General features: G+C 39.8%; 1 protein-coding gene across 1 annotated transcript; it reads right to left on the bottom strand.

Moving 5' to 3' along the window:
- Positions 1-1399: 1399 nt before the first annotated feature.
- NUDT13 (nudix hydrolase 13) lies at positions 1400-26940 on the bottom strand. Its single transcript, XM_003409058.4, has 9 exons — positions 26638-26940; positions 14886-14977; positions 11120-11259; positions 8482-8616; positions 6943-7049; positions 5875-6000; positions 5601-5712; positions 4743-4897; positions 1400-4288 (listed from the first exon to the last, which is right to left on the bottom strand). The coding sequence occupies exons 2-9, from the start codon at positions 14966-14968 to the stop codon at positions 4058-4060; spliced, it is 1089 nt and encodes a 362-aa protein (XP_003409106.1). The 5' UTR covers positions 14969-14977; positions 26638-26940; the 3' UTR covers positions 1400-4057.
- Between the last annotated feature and the right edge of the window lie 556 nt (positions 26941-27496).

Here is a 27496-nt window from a genome sequence, read left to right as displayed (position 1 = left end):
AATTCTGACTTATAGCAACCCTACAGCACAGAGTAGAACGGCCCCATAGGGTTTCCAAGGAGCGGCTGGTGAGTCGAACTGCCAGCCTTTTGGTTGGCAGCCGGAACACTTAACCACTGAGCCACCAGGGCTCCATTTAATTAATAGAGGTTCAGTATTTAATATAACTGACATATCTATTACCAAGATGAAAAAAATTTTTTTTAAGGTGATCCTTACATATTCCTAAAGAATCAGGTCTGATGTACAAAAACAGTTCCAACTGCTGACCGTGTTCTTATAAAGTGTCTCTGATTTTTCCTTTTCTGTCACTGTATGGAACAGACAGACACGCCCTCACTATATCTTGCCATATGAAAGTAAAGACGGTGGAAATAACCCCATCGTGCTCCCTCTCCAGAGACCAAGGAGGAATTAGGAGAATGGTATAGCAGAGTTTGCATTTCAAAACCTATTATCCCAAACTGTAGAAACTAAACATTCCATACCCCTCCAATTCTTCCTCTTCTTATATTTATAGTGGCGTTGATGGACACGTGCTGAGGAAGGGAAGGTGTTACACGCTGATCTAAAAAAAGCAGCTGACAAAAATATGCTTTTACTCACAATATTTTAATGTTTTTAATCATTTTAAATATTGTGAACATTTTTTTTTTTGTGATATTACCTTTCACATTTGTTCAAAATGAGATGCCTGAGTGCTACACCAGCTTAACTGTGTGAAAGAGGTTCCCTCACAAGGTACTTGTGGTACAGTGAGTTTATTTTCATTAAGGACTGAACGTTAGGTAGGAAAGGGAGGTAGACAGGCAAATATAAGGAATGAATGCGGTGCCTTTTAACTGCGGTTACCAGGGCTTGCTTAGCCTGAGCCAGGCTCACTCTGGTGGCAAATACATTTGTTTTAAAGTTTTACCTGTGTTTGCTATCCTGCTTCACGGATGCAGCCGGGTTCTCCTTTGTCCTCAGCACCTTCACAATTCATTGCCACATAAATATTTTCTAGCCAGTTAAGCCCTAAACCAAAGTTTCCTTTATTTATCAGCCATTTTCAGTGCCCAGACCCCCATCCCATCCTCCCTCTTCTGCCTCAGCTTTCAGGTAGTCTTGGAATTCTATAGCAAAGCCCTCCTCCCAGTGGCTCCTGGGAGACAAAGGTCAATGTTGTAGCTTCTCCTATTAGCCCACTGTTGTCTTTTCTTTTCCAAGAAAACACATTAATCAAAAAGTAAACAGTTACTCCATGGTAAATTTGAGAAGCTCACAACCAGGAATCTGCACACTCCCCTTTCTATCGGTATTTTCAGACTGGGGATGTGTACACACGTGCTCACAAACACACCCACAGAGAGAGAGAAAAGACTGGGAGAGGGTAATACACATGGACCCTGAACTGTTTTCTTCTAACTGCAAGATATGAAGAAATCTCAGGACCTCTCTGTCGAGAGTGTTTTTCCCTTCTACCTGCTGGGTTCAGCCTGTGAAAGGGCAAGCTGCCAACCTAACAGGACAATCAAGTTTCATCACACATTACCCTGCAGCATTTCCTGATGAAGGCATTTGGGTTTCCCCAAAGCATTGATGGTTTGCTGACATTGCAGAGAGCAATGACCCTTTGGGGTAAAGAGAGCTTCAACTTTTCTAGCTCCAGAATCCCTTTTGCTTAGTCCTACGAAACTCTGATGTATGAATACTCTTGGGATTTCTGGAACTTGTGTTTTCAATACAGTTGTACCTGGAATCATCTGAAGATATGACTCTTTCTCTAGCCATTCTTCTGTTCAGTCTAACCTCTAAGAGTATTTAATCTGCTCCTGAGGTTCACCCTTCAGCCAAAGATTAGACAGGCCCATAAAACAAAACGAGACTAAATGGGCACACCACTCCAGAGGCAAGGACAAGAAGGCAGGAGGGGACAGGAAAGCTGGTAACAGGAAACCTAAGGTCAAGAGGGGGAGAGTGTTGACATGTCGTGGAGTTGGCAACCAGTATCACAAAACAATATGTGTATTAACTGTTTAATAGAGAAACTAATTTGCTCTGTAAACCTTCATGTGAAATACAATAAAAAAAGAGTATTTCATGTGAACATGGCACTAGACTTTCCACAGACTCTGAACCTGGACTTAACTGTCACACAAATAAAGAGATGCCCCTCAAATTCTCACTTTCTGCCATTTCCTCACTTCAGAGGACAGAAAAACACATCTGAACAAAGGTGTGGAAATTAATTTTATTTCCCCTAAATAAATTCATCTCCCTTTTGACAAGGTATAGAATGACATATGTGAACAATGAGAAGCCCTGAATTTAGTTAATCCCATAAAAGCTCGAGAAACGGAACCACTTTACTCTCCCCTTTAATGACTTAAGGAAATATCATGACTCTTATTTAACTGCCATGAATTCTAATCCCTTAGTTGGAGTAAATCAACATTTACTGAGTGTGCAAATGCCAGCGACCATTTTACACTTAGGAAAACAGGCATGGCAAAATAATGGTCTTTTCACTGGTTCACAAACTGAGCAAGTAACAGAGCTGAGAACAACAAAAAAGACTATCTTAAGTCCCACTGAGATTCAACTACCTCCACAGAACCTCACTGCATCTGGCTTAATGCAGAGGAAGACCTTGGCCCAGTGCCCACTTCCCTTCAAGTGACTTAACAAAATATTGTGAACTTTATTTAATTAGGAGCTGTGGTGGCACAGTGGTTAAGTGTTTGGCACCTAACCAAATGGTCAGCAGTTTGAATCTACCAGCTGCTCCTTGAAAACCCTATGGGGCAGTTCAACTCTGTCCTGTAGGGTTGCTATGAGTCAGAACTGATTAGATGGCAACAGGTTTGGTTTATGGGTTTTACTTAATTACTGTCATGGACTGAACTGCGTCCCCCCAAAATAAGTGTCAACTTGGCTAGGCTATGACTCCTAGTATTGTGTGGTTATCCTCTGTTTTGTGATCTGATATCCTCCATTTTGTGATATGTTTTAAATCCTAGCCTCTGTGCCTATGGTTATGGCCCATTTGGGAGTGAGCTGTCCATTATGTTAACGAGACAGGATTAGGTCACGTCAGTGAGGATTAGAGCAGGATGCAACACCCTTAACCAGGTCACAGCCCTGATGTAAAGGGAGTTTCTTTAGGGTGTGGCCTGCATCACCTTTTATAAGAGATAAAAGGAGAGAAGCTAGCAGAGAGAGAGGGACCTCATTACCATCAAGAAAGAAAAGCCAGGTGTGGAGTATGTCCTTTGGATCTGGGGTACCTGCGCTGAGAATCTCCTAGACCAAGGGGAAGACTGATGCCAAGAAACATGGCGATCTCCAAGGAATGTCAGGCCCACAGATGTTGAAAGGTGACACGGATCTTTCTCCAGAGCGGACAGAGAGAAAACCTTCCCCTAGAGCTGGCACCCTGAATTTGGACTTCTAGCCTCCTAAACTCTGTTTAGGAGAATAAATTTCTGTTTTTAAAGACATCCATTTGTGGTTTTTCTGTTATAGCAGTACTAGATAACTAAGACAGCTACCATGTACAAGATAATTACCTATCCGCGCCCCCGCTGCCGTCGAGTCGATTCCGACTCATAGCGAACCTACACAAGAATTAAATGCTATGCTGTACAATTCTAATTCTGTAAAGTATAAAGTGACAGTATTGACTTGAGATTTCTTTCATATTTTCAATACCAAAATAAAATTTTTAACCAAAATTACACCAGGCACATTTTGGCAGCCAGCGTAAACCCAGCATTACAAGCCACAAGCCAAGAGAGGTTTGCTTCCAAGGTCTAAGTAGAAGATGGGTGAACGAAGGCCTACATACAAATTAATGCCTCAGTCTTCCAACTGGTTTTGACAGTTGACATCTAATCAGCTTTTCTTCTCAAACTGACATTTTTGATGGTCCATTAGTAAGAACTTTGGTTAACATTACTGGTAGAGTTATCTCGTGGTAGAATCATCTTCTGCTCTGCCTTTTGAAATGGGCCTGGAAATGGCCTTTGTCACCTCCCCTTTATCAATCAATTTCTGGTGTGTCCCTCAGGGGTACTCAGGACAGATGTAAGTGGCTTGATCTGGGTGAAGCAGGCAAGGAAGAACAGCTCTGTTTTTCCAACCACTCCTTAATCAACAGATGGGCAATGGCTAACTTAGGGGGCAACCAGAATGGGAAGGTTCCATCTTGTTGTTGGGTATAGGGGCCCTTTCTCCTCAGGGCTGTGGCCACCTCATCATGACTGAACCAGGCAGCTGCCTCCAGTTCTCTCAAGTTCATCTGGATCTGAAAGATATAAAGAAGAACAGGATGTGAGGTTAGGAGCTACAAAAGTTAGAATACTATGGCAACATCTAAGTCCCTTGCAAGTAGAAGTTACTATGATTTTATATCATTTGTTCTCAACATCCTGACTGACTTGTGCAATAAAGCCAATCCTGAAATCAATCAATAATTTTGTTATATTTATTATATGCCTACTATATGCAAGGCACTCTGATAATGAAAGATAAATTATCATGACTATGTACAAGGGAGAAGGCTGGTAATGTTGGCCAACTCAATTTTCATAGTGCTTACTTGTTTCCTTTACTAGACTGCACGTTCCTTGAGGGTCCAAATCATATACTTTACAGCTTTGTGTAATCTAGACAGTGCTGAGCTAGACAGGTACTTGCTGACTAGCAGAATGGATGAAGCAAAGAAAGTATCACAGCATAAGGGAAGCCTAAGAACTTACCTCTGTCTGCCCTGGTTTCACAGTTGCGTGACAAGCAATCATGAGTGAGCTATTAGGAAAAGGCCAGTGCTGGGATGCAGAATACTGCAGTCTGTCCACCTCCAATCCCACCTCTTCTGCAACTTCCCGCCGGACGGCTTCTTCTAGACTTTCACCTACAAGCACTCAGATTAATTCAGGACAGCCCTGCAGTGGGAAGGGTGATACAGATAGCCCATTTGCAAAGGAGCACAAAGCTGGCTCCACAGTTTCAATGACATACTTTGGGGAGCACCCTAAATCTCCAAATCTCTACGGTAGGAATCAGGTCTGGAGTTTACAGTTTGTTTTTTTTTTACATCTATTAGGTTTGTTATGATGCAAAATAGGGGTGACAGTGGGAAAAGCTACTGCTGCCTTCTGCTGGAATAATGCCACATTTCACCATATGCAAATTTTACTCCAAAGACCAAAAAAAAAAAAAAAATCACTGTGCATAAATATGAAATTCTAGTTGTTATCATTATACATACTAAAGTAGGGAGAAGTATACTAATAATTGCAGTCTATACATCAAAAAATAAGATGGATTGATAGAGGAATGGAGAGATGAACAAGTATGTGATAAAGTAACTATAGGAAAAAAATGGTAGTATCTTGGTGGTGGGTATATGGGTATTCACTGTATAATTCTTTCAACTTGCCATATGTTTGAAAATCTGCCTAATAAAATATGGGAAAATTATAATACCAAAAGGCAGTTTTCTTGACACGATAAAGAAGAATGTGCTTAAGACCCCAGGTACTATGACAAAACAGAAACACCTACTAGATGTTCATGTCCTACAATGTCACCTGCACATGCCCTAAACGCCTTACCTATATCACAGAAACCTGCCAAGGCAGAATACATTCCCTTGGGAAAGGAACTCTGGCGGACAAGCAGACATCGGGGCCCATCTGACACCAGGGTGATCACCACAGGAGCCATCTAGAGAAAAGGGGATGGAAATGAGACACCGGGGCTTTTGGGGGATTAGAGGATGAAGGAATGGACAATTAAAGAAAGCCTTTTAACTGTACAAGGTTCCTTTTCCAGGGCAGAGTGGTGTCCAGCCTTCATGGATTACTGTCCTCCTACAGCAACGCTTACCTGTGGGTAATAGATGATCTTATTGGAAGGGCACACACGCTTGCTGCCAGCCATGTTCTTCTTGGTGGGCTGCCCGCTTCTGCTGCAGAACTGATGGGCATCATGCCAATGGAGAAGAGCCTGAGCCTAGGAATACAAAGATGGGCCTGGTTTCATTTGGAAAGAATGCAGGGCTTATCTATAACAGCACTGGGCCTAGTCCCTTCATCAGCTCAAATGGAAAATGCCATTCCATTTCCATCTCACCTACTTTAAATGGTTGCTAACCATTTAAACTTCAAGATAAAGAAACTGAACATGTTCTTTAGCATCAGAAGTCTGAAAGACAGCATACTTTTCCATATATTATAAATTACTTAAAACAGATGAAATATGTAAAGTAATATAATGAACACCCATGTATTTACCACCCAGTTTAAAAATAAAATATTTCCAGTATGGTTGAATCCCCGCCCCACACTCCTTCCCAGTAAAGTTGGAGTTTTTTGCAACTAAAACATGTTTAGAGTTATCTTTTTTTTTTTTAAGTTTATTGTAGTAAAATACACATAACATAAAATTTGCCATTTTAACCATTTTTAAGGGTACATTAAAAAACAAAAAAATTTTTTTTTAATACAGGGCATTAATTACATTCGCAATGTTGTTAAATAGACTGTCTAAAGCACTTTAGCAAGTGAAATACAAAGTTGTGAAGAAGTCATTAAAATAATGTAAAATAATTTCTCATAGAAAAAACATGATGGTGTGTACATCATACTACGGGTCACTAAAAACGTCTCCGAGGCTGATATATCCTACTGCCATAGATCTGCATGTCCTCAGGAGAAAACATTCTTGACAGTAGTTCTGCAGAAAACACCCGCCTGCCCGCCTGCCTTCTATAAAGGGCAAAAGAAGGAAGCAGTCTCCCTGCAGCACACTGCCTTTCCGCTGAAGTTGGTAGGGAAGACCATGATTAGCAAAATAAGAAATCAAATGTCACTCTAGCTTCGTGTGTGCGTGCATTCGCCCATATACACTGTTTTACTAAATCTTCTATAAAAAAACTGAGGAATCAGGTCCTACCGTGGACAGCAGGGTGGCATCCTTCACACTCAGGTGAAAGAGAGCCTTCCTCAGCTCAGTGAAAGAGCCCTTGAGCTCTGTCTCCATTTCAGGTTTCTGTAAGGAAGCTAGAAAATTAGAAAAGAGAAGGAAATAAGACAAATCTCAAGCCCTGCCTGAAGGGCCCTTTGCAAATCTGTCCTGTTAGAAGTGTTTCCCAAACTCATCTAATAAGACTCAACTGGAGAAAGTACAAAATATACAGGTTCTCAAGCTCCTACCTGGAGATTCTGAAGCAGCAGACATGGCCCAGAAATTTGTATTTTGTAGCAAGCACTAGGTGATTCTTATATTCAGGCAAGTTTGGGAAACATTAAAAACCAAAAACCCCGTTGCTGTCAAGCTGATTCCGACTTATGGCGACCCTATGGGACAGAGTAGAACTGCCTCATAGGGTTTCCGAGGCTGTAACCTTTACAGAAGCAGACGCTACATCTTTCTTCCGCGAAGCCACTGGTGGGTCTGAAACGCTGACCTTTTGGTTAGCAGCCAAGCCCTTAAGCACTGCTCCACCAGGGCTCCTCATTTAAGACATACAAACTATGTAAAGGTGTGTCGTGGAGTCGGCCCCCAACTCATGGCAGCTGTTTTAGCATATGCTGTAAATCCTAACCCCTATCTGTGGTTATAACTATCTATGCTTATAATCCCATTTGGGAATGGGTTTTCTTTGTTATGTTAAGAGACCACATCAGTGTAGGGTGTGTTTTAAGCCAATCACCTCTGAGATATAAAAAGAGCAGATTAGGCATGAAGAAGCAAGCAGAGATGAGGGGAGACAGATGCCACACCACATGATCACCAGGGAACCAAGGAACAAGGAACCTCCCCTAGAGCCAACAGAGAGAGAAAGCCTTCCCCTAGAGCCAGCACCCTAAATTTAGACTTCGAGCCTCCTAAACTGTGAGAAAAAAAAATTTGTTTTTTAAAGCCACCCACTTGTGGTATTTCTGTTACGGCAGCACTAAATAACTAAGATAGCAGCCCTATGCACAACAGGATTGGGCCATTCTGATCCATAAGGTTTTCGATGGCTGATTTTTTAAATTAGATCATCAGACCTTTCTTCCCAGTTTGTATTAATCTGTAGCTCAGCAGAGACCACTTCATCAAAGCAATATGCAAGCCTCCCCTGACGGACAAATAGGGCTGTGCTTGAGGGGCACTGGCTGGGACTCAAACTCAGGTCTCCCACGTGGAAGGTGAGAATTCTATCACGGAAGGACCACTGCCCTCATATAAATGTATAGAGGATAATATAACAAACAACTGTGTACCAACACCAACGTTAAGAAAGCATTAAAATGTCCTTTATTCTCTTTTAAATGATGATGATATGATCATAACTGGTGGCAGTGTTTTTTTTAATGTCCTTACTTTAAAAAATAGAAAATCAATAACCTTTTTTTATTCCCAAAATTTTCTTTGAGATTTTACTGTTAGTGAACCTCCAAGTCTGAAAACCACTGGGAAGCACCCGTTAGGAATAACTTTATGTACCGCTTGTAGAAGAGGAACTCTTCAGACCCAGATCCAGAGCAAACCATGCTTCCTGCTGTCCGGAGCAGCCAATCAGGACGGAATCCTCTATTTTTTGTGTGTCCTGTCCAAACTTCTCCAGGAGCCTTTCCAACTCTAAGAAACAGAAAAGAAGGAGAAAAGCACACAGGTTTTAATTAAACCAAAACCCAAAAACCAAACCAGTTGCTATGGAGTCAGTTCTGACTCACAACAACCCCATGTGTATCACAGCAAAACTGTGCTCCACATGGCTCTCAATGGCCCAGTTTTGGGAATTAGATTCCCCTAAGCGTTTAGTCAAAGGTGTCTCTGAGTAGACTCAAACCTCCAAACTTCTGGTTAGCAGCCAAGTACAGGAACCATCTACGCCACCCAGGGGCTTCTTAATTAGATCACCGCAGCCATATTCGACGTACAGGAAAACCATCTACTTCAGCTTGAAGTCTGTATATCTGGCTTCTAGTCACTGCGCTGCAGGCAGTTAATTATATGACCTTGGTCTAATTGCTTAACTTCTCTAGGCCTCAGTTTCCTCATCAGGAATCTGAGGAGTTAAGACTAAAGGAGGAATTCTTTCCAGGTGTATAACACTGCAATGTAATATTCTGACTGTATCATGAAGGGAATATATTCCCTAAAGTGTAAGATATATGATAGTTAACTTAATAAAAAAGTAAAAGCACTGAAAAAAAAATGTGTCTCATTTAAAACAATAGAGACCAACCTAGTTCTATAATTCAGCCTCCAGATTATGTTGCTTTTGTGGAAATCCCAGGCTGTATACAACACGCACTGTAGAGGAGAAAACCTGTCTTCGTAGCCATGAGGGACTTATATTTATTCGTTCATAATGCAATATTATATTGCTAAATTTTAAAATAATGTTCTGTGCCTGCTGATGGAATCCTCATACTCTTCTGCGCTGCTTGTTGTTGTTAGGTGCTGTCAAGTCGGTTCTGGCTCATAGCAACCCTGTGTACGACAGAATGAAACACTGCCCACTCCTATGCCATCCTCACAATTATTGCTATGTTTGAGCCCATTGTTGTAGCCACTGCATCAAGCCATCTCATTGAAGGTCCTCCTCTTTTTCTCTGACCCTCTACCTTACCAAGCATGATGTTCTTAAGTCTAGCCATCCTCACTTCCAAGGAACACTCTGGCTGTACTTCTTTCAAGATAGATTTGTTTGTTCTTCTTGCAGTCCATGGTATATTCAATATTCTTCACCAACACCATAATTCAAAGGCATCAACTGCTCTTTGGTCTTCCTTATTCATTGCCAGCTTTCACGTGCATACAAGGTGCCTGAAAATTTCATGGCTTAGGTGAGATGCACCTTAGTCCTCAAAGTGACATCTTTGCTTTTCGACACTTTAAAGAGGTCTTCTGCAGCAGAACTGCCCAATGCAACACAACCTTTGATCTCTTATCTGCTGCTTCCATGGGCGCTGATTGTGGATCCAAGTAAAATGAAATCCTTGACAACTTTAATATTTTCTCAATTTATCATGATGTTTATTGGTCCAGTTGTGAGGATTTTTGTTTTCTTTATGTTGAGGTGTAATCCATACTGAAGGCTATGGTCTTTGATCTTCATCAGTAAGTGCCTTAAGTCCTCTTCATAGTCAACAAGCAAGGTTGTGTTATCTGCATATTCCAGGTTGTTAATGACTCTTCCTCCAATAATGATGCCGTGTTCTTCTTCATATAGTCCAGTTTCTTGGATTATTTGCTCAGCATACAGACTGAGTAAGTATAGTGAAAGGATACAACTCTGACACACACTTTTCCTGATTATAAACCACATAGTAACCCCTTGTTCTGTTCGAACAACTACCTCTTGGTCTGTGAACAGGTTCTGCTCCAGTACAATGAAGTGGTCTGGAATTCCCAGTCTTCACAATGTTATCCATAATTTGTTATGATCCACAGTCGAAGGCCTTTGCACTGTTAGAAACTACCTATCTGAGTACTCCAACATCTGACCCAGGGGAAATTCACTAGCAATGTATTTAGAGTTAAAAAATTCTCAAAACAAATTAATTTTAATTCACTTTTACCTTTCTAGGAAAAAATAATTTTCACCCTTCTAGGAAAAATGAAGTCATGATGCAAATTTTAAATAGTATATAATTCCATGGATGCAAGAAATCACCAATCTAAGCCAGGGGTTGGCCAAGTTTTTCTGTAAAGAGATAGCAAATATTTTAAGCTCTGTGGGCCATCCAGTCTTTGTGGCAATGACTCAGCTCTGCCGTTGCAGCGCAAAACCAGCCACAGATAATGTGTAAACTAGTAAGTGTGGCTATGTTCCACTAAAAATGTATTTACAAAATTAGACCATAGGCCTGATTTGGACTACAGTTTTGCCAACCCCGGCCGGGCCTAAGTCATTAGTGATGAATATCATCACACAAAAAAATATCTAACTGGGCAACTCAGGTTCATATACTAAATAATTAACTGGCAGAAACAATTACACAAGCTTGAGAGGTAGAAGCTGTTTGAAAAATCCGGACTCTAAAGTCGAAGGATCCTTCTAAGAGATTCAATATGGACTGACTTGTGCTTAGTGGCAGCAGGCTAGTTGACTCTACTGGTCCACTGGGCTTACCTACTAGGCTATACCGGGGGACCACGTACTGGTGCTCTGATTTCTGAACCAAAGGAGCCAGGCTATGAAAGAGGTAAAACGCTCCCGTACGCTGGGCCTTTTTACATGCATCGTCATCTTCCTTTAGTTCAAACATATACCTGTATTTGGGAAATAATCAAAGCATTACAAAACCACGCTTAGTTACTTGTACAGTACTCATCTTTGAGAATTCTGCTCCTGCATCTCTCTCCTACCATGGTTATTTTCTTTTATTTATTTACATCCTAATGTGCTCCAAAAAGTAGCTGCAGACAATCATTCCCTCCTTTGTCCTACTGTGTACCTTGCTCATACTTCTACAGTTGCACTTACGTCATGCTGTTTGTTAATACATCGATCTCCCCTGCAAGACTCGTTATTATTGTTAGCTGCCATCGAGTCAACTCTGACTTACGGCAACCTTGTGGATAACAGCACAAAACGCTGTCCAACCCTGTGCCATCATCATGGTGTTGGTACGGTTGAGTCCACTGTTGTGGCTACCGTGTAGTGCCTTCCAGGTAGGGGGCTCGTCTTCCAACACTATATGAGACAATATTCTGTTGTGATCCATAGGTTTTCATTGGCTAGTTTTCAGAAGTAGATTGCCAGGTCTTTCTTCCTAGTCCGTCACAGTCTAGAAGCTCCACTGAAACTTGTCCACCATGAGTGACCCTGCTGGTATTTGAAATACCAGTGGCATAGCTTCCAGCATCATAGCAATACACAAGCCACCACAGGATGAAAAACTGACAGGTGGTGACCTGCAAGACTATGATCTCCTTAAGGGCAGGGTCGGCCTTACAGCTTTGTATCTCCAATAATAACCGCAGTGAATGGCTCAATTCAATAAACATTTACTGGGTTCACCTTCAAGGGTAATAAATATTTACTGAATTGAACTTCAAGGTACTTGTCAATATTACACTGTGAGGCAAGAATTTATATGCAGTGGAGTGAAAGGAAAACAAGCACAGCGATAAACCACTGACCGCAGACTATCTAGAGATGGGTGCAGACTTCACTGCTGCAGACAAAGAACAAACTGTACTTTCGGTAATTTTCACTCAACCTGCAGAAGATAAAGAGCAAATTTTATCTTCAACGCACCCTTGTTTTAAACATATAGCCCCCAAATGGACATTTATCTTTACTCTTATTATCCCTACTGAAGGGCTCATTGATGGGAAAGTGAAGCCTATATTTGACCTATTCGGCTGCTAACCAAAACATCGGCAGTTTGAATCTACCAGCTGCTCCTTGGAAACCCTAGGGGGGAGTTCTACGCTGTCCTATAGGGTCCTGTGAGTTGGAACTGACTCGACGGCACCTAACAACAAGTAGGGATATTTTCAGTAGCCAAAATAAGTATGTGGAAAAAGAGCCATCCTATAATTGGTTTCTCTAAAAGAGATAGTATTGGAGCAAGTTCTAGGCTTTTCTAGTATCTTCTTTAAGAAGGTTCTGTGCCTATCCCCTCAAGAGCCTTGGGAATCAGGTCAGGGTCTGTCAGTGTGATTCAGTGGGGTGAATGTGGAATCTCCTTCTGGGACCTTACGGTTAACCATTTTGCCTGTCCAAAGCCCTAAAACAGCCCCTCAGGTATATGACAGATTTCTGTGTCTTAAGTGGGAAACAAAGTTCGAGATATTTTCTGTAGGACTTGGCAGCTTCTATAAAACCAGAAGGCAGAGTTGGCTTAACATGAAAAAACAAAGCAAAATGATAAAAGCACCAGTGGCATTGTTAAGAACTCATTTAGCCTGTCCGATGAAAGGAGGTGTAGTGAGCTCTTTATAACGGAAGACAAAAGAAACATGAGATTTTAAGACTCATGATATTTTTAAACTTGTGATGAGTGACTACAGCCTCCTGGGACAAATATCCACTGTATGTCAAAGGAGAGACATGTGCTGCTCAGAAGTTTCCAAATACAAACAATGGAATAAACACTGCTGCCTCTGCAAAACAACAATAAATGGTACAACCTGTGCTTTGCCCTGATGACCCTAGCACGCAAAACACTTACAAGAACAGCCAGATTAAGGCCTTAAACCCAGGACCTCACTGGAACTGGGACGGAGATCCCAAAGTCCCTGCTGTTCTTCTTGATCAGAAGTTGTATTTTTTTTTTTAATTCATCTTCCTCCTTTAGTTACAACAGCATGGGAACCACAATACCAACATTGTAGAGGGTGAGGATATTTAGATTATTCTAAAACTTTCATTGTTTTTTCTTATTATAAAAAGCAAAAAAAAAAAAAAAAGTCATCCTATAAAAGTCAGAAAATATAGTTATCAATTAAGAAAAGTACCATTAATCCCATCACACAGAGTTGATCACTGTTCACATCTTGGAATTCTCCAAATTATTTATTAATATCCTGCATCCATACATACGTATTTATTATCTGAAATCATACTTTTGTAGCCTTAAAATATTCTTTATCAGAGAGTTTTCTTCATTTCTCATGATGCTGATTCATTTTTTATAAATCATTTCTTATTTTTACATTCTTATTTTTTAGACTCTATCCAATAATTTTGTTATAGTTCTCTGAGTCTCGATCTGAGAATTGCAAACAACCTAAACATCCAATGATGCGTAAAACAAGTATTGCAATTTTCTTGTTGGCTTACTCTCACTCACACAGGATTATATCCTTGAGTGCCTTTAAATTTCAGAATGGGCACTCACGTTTGCCAGAGCTTTCTATGTGCGAAGACTGGTTGTGAGTGTATCTCTCCAGAGAGGTTGTATGTTTGGTTCTACAAAGTACCCGAGGGGTATTATCGGTCCCAGACTATTATTTAAATTCATTGAGAGTTGGTGGACCACACCACAGAGGTGGCAGAAATTTAAACCCCAAACTGTATGACAGTGAGTTAGTGATTTCATATTCACAGGGGGAATTCTTCCCCCAGGCTGAGAGAAAGAAACCTTTGTCATTGTGCCATGTTGGTCCAGATTTTTTTTTTCCCCTAGTCTACCTTTCACTGAAGTTTAATTCTTTGGAGAGTTTTGGGGTTACTTATCTTATTTGCAGGAAATCTCATGAAAAATTATTCAACATAGTTTTTAATGTGTTTATTATTCTACCATATAAAAAACCAAACCCACTGCCATCAAGCTGATTCTGCCCCATAGCGACCCTGTAGGTCAGAGTAGAGCTGCCCCATAGAGTTTCCAAGGAGCGCCTGGCGGATTCAAACTGCCGACCTCTTGGTTAGCAGCCATAGCACTTAACCACTACGCAACCAGGGTTTCCATTCTATTGTATGGATGTGCCATAATTTATAATTCCTCCCTTTTTGTTCACTCATTTATTCAACAATATTTCACTACCCATACATGTAAGGCACTGTTTTATGCACCAGCAGTGACGTAGTGGAAAAGACAAAGTTCTTAATACAACTTATATTCAAGTGTGTGAGACATTTTGGCACAGTGGTTAAGAGCTATGGCTGCTAACCAAAAGGTCAGCAGTTTGAATTCACCAGGTGTTTTTCGAAAACCCTATGGGGCAGCTCTACCCTGTCCTATGTGGTCACTATGAGTCGGAATCAACTTGACGGCAACAGGTTTTATTGGACGTACGGGTTGTTTAAAATTTTTCCAACTATAAATAATTTGTGATGAACATCCTTATAGGTATCCTTAATATGAGATTGCTGAGATATTTAGAGTTTATAATTTAATGGGCCAAAGATAGAATACCTAGAGCTCAAGTTGGTCAAAACTCACCGTGCCTTAGTGACATAGGTTGACAGCAGCCTAGAGCACCAAAAAGACTTTCTCCTGCAAGCTATTCCACAGTGAAGGGACATTGTCACGTCCTTAGAGGAAAGAGGAGTTTAAAAAAAAAAAAAAAAGTCACAGTATGCAATTTAAAGTAATGAATCACTAGTAGGGTTATATTTTAAACGAAGACAGGATTACTTTGTAATATTAAGGAAAGAGTAACTGAATAGGAGTCAGGTGATCTGGGTTCTAAATTGCATTTCTATACCTAACTAGCTGTGGGAGCTTAACTTTTCAGTACCTTTTCCCTAATCTACAAGATAGAAACCTATTCTGCCTTCCTAATTGGCTAGTGTGAGAATCAGCTAACTATCCACAAAAATTCTGTGCTCTTCCTTCCCTGGTATGGAGTTGTTGCTGGGAGGTAGGTAGCTGCTAAGTCAAGGCCTAAACTTCTCTCTTCCCCTGCCTCTAGGTAGGACGAGGGCTAAGTCTTACCAACAGAATGTGAACATAAGTGACGTGTATCTCTTCTAGGCCAAAGCAGTTAAAACTTCAAGGCACATAGGGAATGACAGAGCCATCAGGTGGAAAAGGCTGGGTCCTTGAATCGCTACATGGAAGAAAGCCACCCACCAACCAAAGCCACCTGCACTGGGCTGTTTGCGGGTGAAAAATAAACTTCTACCATATTAAAAAACCAAACTGGTGATGTCGAGTCGATTCCGACTCATAGCAACACTGTGGGGCAGAGTAGAACCGCCCCATAGGGCTTTTGATGAGCAGCTAGTTGATTCAGAATGCCGACCTTTTGATTAGCAGCTGTAGTTCTTAGCCACTGCACCACCAGGGCTCCTCTACCATATAAGCCACTGAAATTTAGAAGTTTATTTATGTTAACAGCAGCTAACCCTGGTGGCACAATGGTTAAGCACTTGGCTGCTAACCGGAAGGTCGGCGGTTTGAACCCACCGCCAGGTCCACAGGAGAAAAGACCTGGTGATCTGCTCCCGAAGATTTACAGCCTAGGAAACCCTGTGGGGAAGTTCTACTCTGTCCTATAGGGATGCTACGAGTCAGAATCGATTCAATGGCACACCACCACCACCACAACAGTGTAACTCTGATAGATCAAGTAACAAGTAGGCCTGGGAGTGCCTCTGGAGTAATGGAACCAAGTTTCTCAGAACACATAAAAACCAAAGTCTCTCTAAGGATGAAGTAGGAGGAATCTATAGATAAGAAAAATATAAAACCAAGGCCGTTAGGGAAGTATTTCGAAAGACAGCTATGCAAGTTGGCATGGGTTCAAGATATTTTCTATTTCTTGGGAAAAAGAGAGGGAAAAAAAATTCTGTATCTTAATCCATTTGGCAGAAGGTGGTTCCTTTTAAACTGTATATCAGTATTTCCTTCCACATGAAAGCACCTTTCACACTTGCAATAAAAAATTCAAGAAGTTCCACTAAAATGACAAGAAATCAGTGGCGCCGTAAATAACCAACCACTCTTTCAAATGTACCCAAAGGCAAGGAAGCAAATTTGACACTAAACTGTGAAGGAAGGTCTAATATGTAGCCTACTTCTTGGTTGCATAATTATGAATCACTGATGACTAACCGTTGTGCAGTTCTGGCTGTAATCCACGTCCTAGCCAAGGATAAAATATATTTAGCAAATGACATTAACAAAGCACTTACTGAATACCTCCTTTATGCAAGGTCCCTTAAGGGACACAAAATGTACTGGATAAAAGCCTCCAGGTCAGGGAATTCTAGCAGGAGAGAGAAAACAAATATATACTAACTTTCACAGAAATATGTAATAAATCCTATGAAGGTTAAAAGCACTTTAGGAGAATATTAAAGGTATAACCTCTATTTTAATAACCCAGTGACTTGTATGAAATACTGGCAAAAATAAATTTAAACTCAGTATTTCTGCTTCATACACTATTTTGATAATGTATATTGCTACAATATTTTTGGAGGGCAATTTGGGAATATCTACCAAAATGTTAAATAAGCAACCCTTTCACTTAGCAATTCCATTTCTAGGAATTTATCCTAGGAAGGAAATGATATATATAAGAATATTAACTGAAAATTATCATACGATGGAATAATACACAGCTGTTAAAAATAAATAGAAAATATGATAACAGTGGAAATACAAATATGTAGTAACAGGGAAGGATGTTCACAATATATTATTGTTTTTTAAAAGTTAGGAAGAGAGACCTGGCAACCTACTTTTGAAAATAGCCAATGAAAACCCTACGGATCACAGGGTCCAATCCATAACCGATCACAGGGATGGTACAGGACCGGTCAGCATTTCATTCGGTTGCATGTGGGGCCACCAAGACTAGGGGACCAACTGAATGGCAGCTAACAGCAACTACTTTCAAAAAGGAAGACAGAAGAATTGATGCGTTCAAACTGGGTGTTGGCGAAAAACACTGAGTATTCCATGGACTGCCAAAAGAATGAACAAATCAGTCTTAGAAAAAATACAACCAGAACATTCCTTAGAAGTGAGGATGGTAAGACTTCAGCTTGCTTACTTTGGATAGGTCATCAGGAAAGAGCAACCGCAGGAGAAGGACATCATGCCTGGTAAAGTAGACAGCCAAAAAAAATGAGAGAAGCCTTCAATGAGATGGATTGCCACAAATGACTCAAACATACCAATGATCAGGAGAATGGCACAGGACCATGCTATGTTTCGTTCTGTTGTACTAACAACACTTCCAAAATGAATCCTGATCTTGGTGAGTAGTGTCTGGGGTCTTAAAAGTTTCTGAGCAGCCATCTAAAACACAACTACTGGTCTCTACTTGTTTGAAACAAAAGACAAGAAGGAAACCAAAGAGTCAGAGAAGAAGCTAGTCTACAGGACTAACAGTCTGTACAAACCATGGCCTCATTTTACCCTGAGACCAGAAGAACTAGATGGCGCCCAGTTACTACTACCAATCATTCTAATCAGGGCTACAATAGATGGACCTGATAAAATGGGAGAGAAATGTGGAACAGAGCCTCAAATTCCAAAATAAACAGAAAACCAGATCTGCCGGACCAGTTGAGGCAGAAGGACTCCCCAAGACTATGGCCCTGAGATACTTTTTAAACCTTGAACGGAAACTAACCCCTGAGGTCACCTTGTAGCTAAATAGCAAATTGGCTCACAAAATAATGACTATCACCAGTAAGTACAGTGCTCCTTTAAAAAACTCACCTATTAGAGATACAAACAAACTAAAACTCAAAGGATGGAAAAAAATATATCAAGCAAACAACAATCAAAAAACAGCAGGAATGGCAATATTAATTTCTGACAAAATAGACTTTAAATTTAAATCCACCACAAAACGATAAGCAAGGACACTATATAATGATCAAAGGGACAATATACCAGGAGGATACAACCATATTAAATATTTATGCACCCAATGACAGGGCTGCAAGATACATAAAACAAACCCTAAGAGCACTGAAAAATGAGATAGACAGTTCCACAATTATAGTAGGAGACTTCAACACACCACTTTCAGTGAAGGACAGGACATCCAGAAAGAAGCTCAATAAAGACAAGGAAGATCTAAATGCCACAATCAACCAACTTGACCTCATAGACATATACAGAACACTCCACCCAACAGCAACCAAGTATACTTTTTTTTCTAGTGCACATGGAACATTCTCTAGAATAGACCACATATTAGGTCACAAAGCAAGCCTTAGCAGAATTCAAAACACTAAAATATTACAAAGCATCTTCTCTGACAATAAGGCCATAAAAGTAGAAATTAATATCAGAAAAAGCAGGGAAAAGAAATCAAATGCATGGAAACTGAACAATACCCTGCTCAAAAAAGACTGGGTTATAGAAGACATTAAGGATGGAATAAAGAAATTCATAGAATCCAGTGAGAATGAAAATACTTCCTATCAGAACCTTTGGGACACAGTGAAAGCAGTACTCAGAGGTCAATTTATATCAATAAATGCATACATACAGAAAGAAAAAAGGGCCAAAATCAAGAAATTATCCCTACAACTCAAACAGAAAGACAGCAACAAAAGAAACCCTCAGGCACCAGAAGAAAGCAAATAATAAAAAACAGAGCAGAATTAAATGAAATAGAAAACAGAAAAACAATTGAAAGAATTAACAAGGCCAAAAGCTGGTTCTTTGAAAACATTAACAAAATTAATAAACCATTGGCCAAACTGACAAAAGAAAAACAGGAGTGGAAGTGAATAACCCGAATAAGAAATGAGGTGGGCAATATTACAACAGACCCAACTGAAATTAAAAGAACCGTATCAGATTACTATGAAAATTGTACTCTAACAAATTTGAAAACTTAGAAGAAATGGATGAATTCCTAGAAACACACTACCTACCTAAACTAACACAGGGGTAGAACAACTAAATAGACCCATAACAAAAGAAGAGATAGAAAAGGTAATCAAAAAACTCTCAACAACAACAAAAAAAGCCCTGGCCCAGTTGGCTTCACTGCAGAGCTCTATTAAACTTTCAGAGAACAGTTAACACCACTACTACTAAAAGTATTTCAGAGCATAGAAAAGGACAGAATACTCCAAAACTCATTCTATGAAGCCACCATATCCCTGATACCAAAACCTGGTAAAGACACCACAAAAATGGAAAATTACAGACCTATATCCCTCATGAACTTAGATGCAAAAATCCTCAACAAAATTCTAGTCAATAGAATTCAACAACATATCAAAAAAATAATTCACCATGACCAGGTGGGATTCATACCAGTTATGCAGGGATGGTTCAACATTAGAAAAACAATTCATGTAATGCATCATATAAATAAAAGACAGAACCATGTGATTTCATCAACTGATGCAGAAAAGGCGTTCAACAAAGTTCAACACTCATTCATGATAAAAACTCTCAGCAAAATAGGAATAGAAGGAAAATTCCTCAACATAATAAAGGGCATTTATACGAAGCCAACAGCCAACATCATCCTAAATGGAGAGAGTCTGAAAGCATTCCCCTTGAGCTCGGGAACCAGACAAGGATGCCCTTTATCGCCACTCTTATTCAACATTGTGCTGGAGGTCCTAGCCAGAGCAATTAGGCTAGATAAAGAAATAAAGGGCATACAGATTGGTAAAGAAGAAGTAAAAGTATCTCTGTTTGCAGATGACATGATCTTATACACACAAAACCCTCAACAATCCTCAAGAAAACTACTAAAACTAATAGAAGAGTTCAGCAGAGTATCAGGATACAAGATAAACACACAAAAATCAGTTGGATTCCTCTACACCAACAAAAAGAACATCAAAGAGGAAATCACCAAATCAATGCCATTTACACAGCCACCAAAAAAATAAAGTACCTAGGAAAAAATCTTACCAGAGATGTAAAAGACCTAAACAAGAAATTTATAAGACGCTACTGCAAGAAACCAAAAGAGACCTACATAAGCAGAAAAACATACCTTGCTCATGGATAGGAAGACTTAACATTGTAAAAATGTCTATTCTACCAAAAGGCATCTATATATACAATGCAATTTCGATCCAAATTCCAACAACATTTTTTAATGAGATAGAGAAACAAATCACCAACTTCATATGGAAGGGAAGGAGGCCCTGAGTAAGTGAAGCATTACTGAAAAAGAACAACAAAGTGGGAGGCCTCACTATATCTGATTTTATAATCTATTATACCGCCATAGTAGTCAAAACAGCCTGGTACTGGTTACAACAACAGATACAAAGACCAATGGAGCAGAATTGAGAATCGAGACATAAATCCATCCACGTATGAGCAGCTGATATTTGACAAAGGCCCGAAGTCAAATGGGGAAAAGACAGTCTGTTTAACAAATGGTGCTGGCGTAACTGGATATCCACCTACAAAACAATGAAACAAGACCCATACCTCACACCATGCACAAAAACTAACTCAAAATGGATCAAAGACCTAAACATAAAATCTAAAACAATACAGATCATGGAAGAAAAAATAGGGACAATGTTGGAGCCCTAATACATGGCATAAACAGAATATAAAATATTACTAAAAATGCCAAAGAGAAACCAGATAACTGGAAGCTCCTAAAAATCAAATACCTATGCTCATCCAAAGACTTCACCAAAAGAGTAGAAAGACCACCTACAGACTGGGAAAAAGTTTTCAACTATGATATCTCTGACCAGCACCTGATCTCTAAAATCTACATGATTCTGCAAAAACTCAACCACAAAAAGACAAATAACCGAATTAAAAAGTGGGCAAAGGATATGAACAGGCACTTCACTAAAGAAGACATTCAGGCGGCAAACACATACGTGAGGAAATGCTCATGATCATTAGCCATTAAAGAAATGCAAATCAAAACTACAAGGAGATTCCATCTCACTCCAGCAAGGCTGGCATTAATCCAAAAAACACAAAATAATAAATGTTGGAGGGGTTGTAGAGAGATTGGAACACTTATACACTGCTGGTGGGAATGTAAAATGGTACAACCACTTTGGAAAACGATTTGGCGCTTCCTTAAAAAGCTAGAAATAGAATTACCATACGATTCAGAAATCCCACTCCTTGGAATATATCCTAGAGAAATAAGATCATTTAAACGAACAGATATATTCACACCCTTGTTCATGGCAGCACTGTTTACAATAGCAAAAAGTTGGAAGCAACCAAGGTGCCCATCAAGGGCAAAATGGAATACTACACATCGATAAAGAACAATGATGAATCCATGAAACATTTCATAACATAAAGGAATCTGGAAGGCATTATGCAGAGTTAAGTTAGTAGTTGCAAAAGGACAAATATTGTATAAGACCACTATTACAAGAGCTCAAGAAATAGTCTAAACAGAGAAGAAAATATTCTTTGATGGTTATAAGAGAGGGCAGGGAGGGAGGGAGGGAGGGAGAGGGGTTTTCACTAATTAAATAGTAGATAAGAACTATTTTAGGTGAAGGGAAAGACAGCACACAATACAGGATAGATCAGCACATCCAGACCAAAACAAAAGCAAAGAAGTCTTCTGGATAAACTGAACACTTCGAAGGCCAGTGTAGTAGGGTGAGGATTTGGGGACCATGGTTTCAGGGGACATCTAAGTCAACTGGCATAATAAAATCTATTAAGATAACATTCTGCATCCCACTTTGGAGAGTGGCGTCTGGGGTCTTAAATGCCAGCAAGTGGCCACCTAAAATGCATCGATTGGTCTCAACCCACCTGGAGCAAAGGAGAATGAAGAGCACCAAAGACACAAGGTAATTATGAGCCTAAGAGACAGAAAGGGGCACATAAACCAGAAGACTACATCAGCCTGAGACCAGAAGAACTAGATGGTGTCTGGCTATAACTGATGACTGCCCTGACAGGGAATACAACAGAGAGCCCCTGAGGGAACAGGAGAGCAGTGGGATGAAGACCCCAAATTCTCGTAAAAAGACCAGGCGTAATGGTCTTACTGAGACTAGAAGGACCCCGGTGGTCATGGTCCCCAGACCTTCTGTTAGCCCAAGACAGGAACCATTCTCAAAGCCAACTCTTCAGACAGGGATTGGACTGGACAATGGGATAGAAAATGATACTGGTGAAGAGTGAGCTTCTTGGCTCAAGTAGACACATGAGACCATGCTGACATCTCCTGTCTGGAGGAGAAATGGGAGGGTGGAGGGGGTCAGAAGCTGGCCAAATGGACAGGAAAAGAGAGTAGAGGGAAGGAGTGTGCTGTCCCATTAGGAGGAGTATATAGCAAGGTGTGTATAAATTTTTGTATGAGAGACTGATTTGATTTGTAAACTTTCACTTAATAAAAATTAAAAAAAAAAAATCACCTATATGAGACCAAAGGGTCAGCAACTACTTTAAAACAAAAATGAGAATGTAAGGGGGCAGGGAAATTAGATTAACGGAAAGAGAACAATCACAACAGAAATAATGAGAATGTTCATGCATTGTTCAGAACGTAACCACTGTCACTGAACTTCTTTAGAAATTGTCAAATGGGAACTTAGAGTGCTATATAAATCTTCACTTAAAACACAATAAAACATTATTAAAAATAAAAAAAAAGAAGTTTTATAAAAGCAAGTAATATTTAGTTTGTTTGGCATAGTCTAATTAATTTTAAATAAAAGGACATATACTAGCATATATAAATTATATATCTATTATATATATTAAAAAATGACTAGATGTATACATTCCAAGCTGTTAACAGTGACTAATTTGGGGGAGTGGGATGGAGAAAATGATTGAAAAGGGTATTTTTAATTTTTTACTATACACATTTCTGTACTTAAAATGTTTAATGGTGTATATACTCCTTTTGTAATAAAAAAGTATATTAAAATAGTTCCTGGGACTAAAGTATATTAAAATAGTCCCTGCACAATTAGACTATTTCCAGGTCACTTTTTTCCCAGAAATACCCCACCACACTCCCTATGAGCCAAGGGGAATTCCTTTGGTGAATTCCTTGGATCCTGAGAACTGCAAGTGCCTGTCTGGTTGGTAGTTCTGGCTACTGACTAATCTGTGTGGTCCACTGTGCTTGGCTGCCTGATGTTTCGCATAGTTTCTGCTACTAAACTAACATTAGCTTACTGTAGATTATCATGGCCTGCTGACTCATGAGTTGTGTTGTCACAGAGTTTATAGAGAAGTCAAAGCAGTCAAGTTCTTGACATAGCTTTGAAAAGTACCAACGATCAAAGGAAAATCGGACTTATTTTAACTGAGAATTGTACCTTCATTGACACGGTCATAAACCCAACAGAAAAAGGTTAAATCTAACCCCTTTTCTAAATGGTCCCTTGTATGTTATTTGTATACATCTTATATATAAGCAGTATAAAGGCTACTTGAAAGTCAGAGAAAATGATATCCTTAAAATTCTGCTTGAACTGTATTTCACTCTTTTAAATGGATCATCTAAATTATAAAATACAGTAAAATCTGTGAAAGCCAGAATCTGTGTAAGGAGGCAACCTGTCAGAGAAAGAAAACGCAAATATCTTCCACTAATAGAGAGTAATAGAAAAGCAATAAGACTGCACCCTGTCAAAGGCAGAAGACTTACGACGCTCAGTAAAACAAGGCAGTCCTATCAAGTTCCAGCTCTCACAGATTTCACTGAATAACCACATTACAGGACATCTAGCAAACAGGATTTTATCACCACAGTATTATACTAACTTATCAATTAATATATATTTTCTAGTCTTTTTAGCACTTACAATTTTTACATAATCAGATGACATATTTTTCCACTTGCTTTTCATGTAACATACTACGTTTCTTTATAAGCTTCGTAAATTTTTTGTGGCTGAAATGTTTTCGGATTTTATAGTTTAGTTTCCTTTTTCTGAACTGTTTGATGTCTTTTGCTCACTTATTTATTGTGGTTTTTACTCTATTTAAATTTTATTATTTAAAAAATAATAAAGTACACCTACAGTATTTTCTACAGTATGATCACCAAAACACACTGTCAGAGCCAACTGCCATGTACATTATCTCTTCAAAGCAAAGAAAGAGGCTCTGTTTTGGCAGTCAAGAGGCTATGTGGGCTTTCTTTTAGGATGGAAATATGATGTGTTATGGTCCTATACTATTTAGAAATCTAACATAGAAAATATTTTGCCACTTTTTTATTCCAAAATGGTTTGTGATTTTCATTATTTTCAAGGCGTCTCTGAGATAATGTATTATTCAAAGCATATTGGCACAAAGACTCAGATTTGGGCGATACTGGTAAACACGCTAGGATAGTCACATCCAGCTGCTCAAATGCCACATTACAAGCTGAATAGTCATTTTATTTGGATTGACAAACTACTATTGTATCTTATGCCTCATGGCACACTGGGGATGAAAGTTCACTTATCACAAAATAAGTTTGGGAAGAAGAAAATACCAGCATCATTACTTTATTTTAGATGACAAGGTCAGGCCCGCCTTCTCTTCTGCTTAAGGTATAAATGCATGTTTCCAGAGCAAGGAAGGGTATCATAGTAAGCACTGCGGAGACCCAGGGACTTTGGTAAATTCCTGGCTCTTAGACCGTGTGGAAGTGTAACCTTGTGATGTCATCTAACTTCCTGGAGTCTGGTTTCTGTCTTACTTCTCAGAGTGGGGTGGAGGGGAAGGAGAGAAATGGATCTAACCTGGATTATAACTGTGTCAAGTGTTTCACATACCTAATTCTCAGATCTGTAAGGGCTGTAATTGCTTCTTAAATATCTACAGCATCTAGCACCATCCCTAGCATAGTGTAAAACTGTGCCGTATACGTAAATGAATGAAAAATTAGCTAATTAACTATCCACACTTTACAAGTGAGGAAGATAAAAGCTTTGAGAGGTTCACTGACCTCCGATCACAATGCTAGGGAGGAGCAGATTCAGACTCAGAGCTGTCTGGCTCCAAAGCTCATGGTTTATTCACTACCCTACATGTCATCCTTACTGTATTATTAAGGGGATCAAATAAGAAGAAAGCATTTTCCACCATCATTCACTATTTATAGTTTCTAAAAGTACAAAACCTAACAGAGAGAAATTATTTTTACCAAAACTATTAAAAGATGAGGCAAGACATAAACCAGAGACTCCATCAGCCTGAGACCAGAAGAACCAGATGGTGCCCGGCTACCACCAATGACCACCATGACAGAGAACACAACACAGAGTCCCTGATGGAGCAGGAGAAAAGTGGGGTGCAAGAACTCAAATTCTAGTAAAAAAAAGACCAGACTTAATGGTCTGACTAAGACTGGAGGAACCCCCCAAAGCCATGGCCCCTGGATGCTCTGTTAATCCAGAACTAAAACCATTCCTGAAGCCCACTCTTCAGACAAAGATCAGAGCGGACTATAAAATGTAAAACAATACTTGAGACCAAATGGGTGGCTCCCATCTGGAGGCAGGATGAGAAGGCAGGAAGGGACAGGAGCTGGTTGGATGGATATGGGGAAATGCGGGGTGGAAACGGAGTGTCTGTCACATTGTGGGGATTGCAACTAGTGTCACATAACATTATGTGTATACAGCTTTGTATAAGAAATTAACTTGAGTTTAGTAAACCTGCACCTAAGGCACAATTTTTAAAAAAAGATGAGGCAAGGACCCAAAATATAACAATTTCTCTGAACTCCCTGTAATAATTGATTCACACATGTTTTTTCATCTTTCTGGAAAAAAAGATTAATTTATAAAGCATTACATCATGACAAAAAGGCCCATCTCAAATCTCTGTGTTTACTTCCGCTGAGAAGAAACTAGGCTGGGAGTGTTTGAGAGAGCCTGTCTCTCCAGAACCGTGGATCTAAGTGGGATGGGGAAATACACAAAACTGAGGAACCACTGGGATACATATTTCAAGCTCTCACTGATAAGCTTTACGGTTTGCTTTCTAAAAAATAATCTTTCCCCCCTTAATTAAAAATAATTCAGGCACAATGCAGATAAGTAACCAATTCCATTTTTAAACAACCCCCCAGAAAAGTACAGAAAATTATTGGCTCTGGCTAATGAGAGAATTCCACGAGTGATGATACAAAACTGTGTTCATTCCCCTGGTTTCTGCAAGAAAGAGAGACTAAGCTAAAATCGCAAAACGCTGTGACCAAGAGCTTTTTTCAAGTTCTGATTATGCTTCCCCATGAGATCCTTCCTGCACTTAGATTCTGAACAGACTTCTGTTCCGCTGTACTCACTCCGAATTTTGTGTGTCGTGGGGGCGCCTTGCTAGGCCTTAAGGATCAGCAGAAACTAGGAAATTGCAAGCGTTCCTGGGAAGTTCGGCTACCGTTCCACGGTGCGAGGACAGCTGCCTCTGCCACACTTCCCAAGATCCTCCTCCTAGGGCTGCACTCGGGGAAACGTAGCTCCCGCTGTGCGCTCCAACGGCAAAGTTAACCGCGACTGTCAAAATGCTGTCTTGCCTCATTTCCCAGAATCCTCCCAGAACTGCACTCTGGGAAATGTAGTCAAGCCTCACGCGTGCTGCTGTGCCCTCCAACCGCTGTTAACTGTCAAAAAGCATGATCTTATAAAATTGTTTAAACTCCTTTCCAGGAGAACTGCTTCTCTGGAGAAAGTAGAGTAGCATTAGATCCATTTTTAAGTAACAAAGAGATAAGAGTCATTGAAACTAAAACCACCCTCGTACTCGGTAGGCGTGTTTTACAGTCCTCACCTGGAAACTCTGTGGGGCACTCTGTTCTACAGGGTCGCTACGAGTCCGAATCAACTCCATGGCCGTGGGTTTGGTTTCGGTTTATGTGTGGTGGGGGGAGCTGGGAGGACAGATACCTTTTAACCTTTATGTGTTTCTGATTCTTACTTTGCCACTTTGGAACTAGCTCTAACATTTAATAAAATTTTGACAGTTTACAAAGAAGAAGTAAAGGCATCTCTGCAGATGACGTGATCTTAAAAAAAAAAAAAAATACACAGAAAAACCTAAAGAATCCTCAAGAAAACTACTGAAACTAGTAGAAGAGTTCAGCAGAGTATCAGGATACAAAATAAACATGCATAAATCAGTTGGATTCCTCTACACCAATAAAGAAA

The sequence above is a fragment of the Loxodonta africana genome, chromosome 16, assembly GCF_030014295.1.
Source record: "Loxodonta africana isolate mLoxAfr1 chromosome 16, mLoxAfr1.hap2, whole genome shotgun sequence".
Classification (NCBI taxonomy): domain Eukaryota; kingdom Metazoa; phylum Chordata; class Mammalia; order Proboscidea; family Elephantidae; genus Loxodonta; species Loxodonta africana.
The sequence above is the reverse complement of the archived record's forward strand: the minus strand, read 5'-3'. Positions and strand labels throughout refer to the sequence as shown.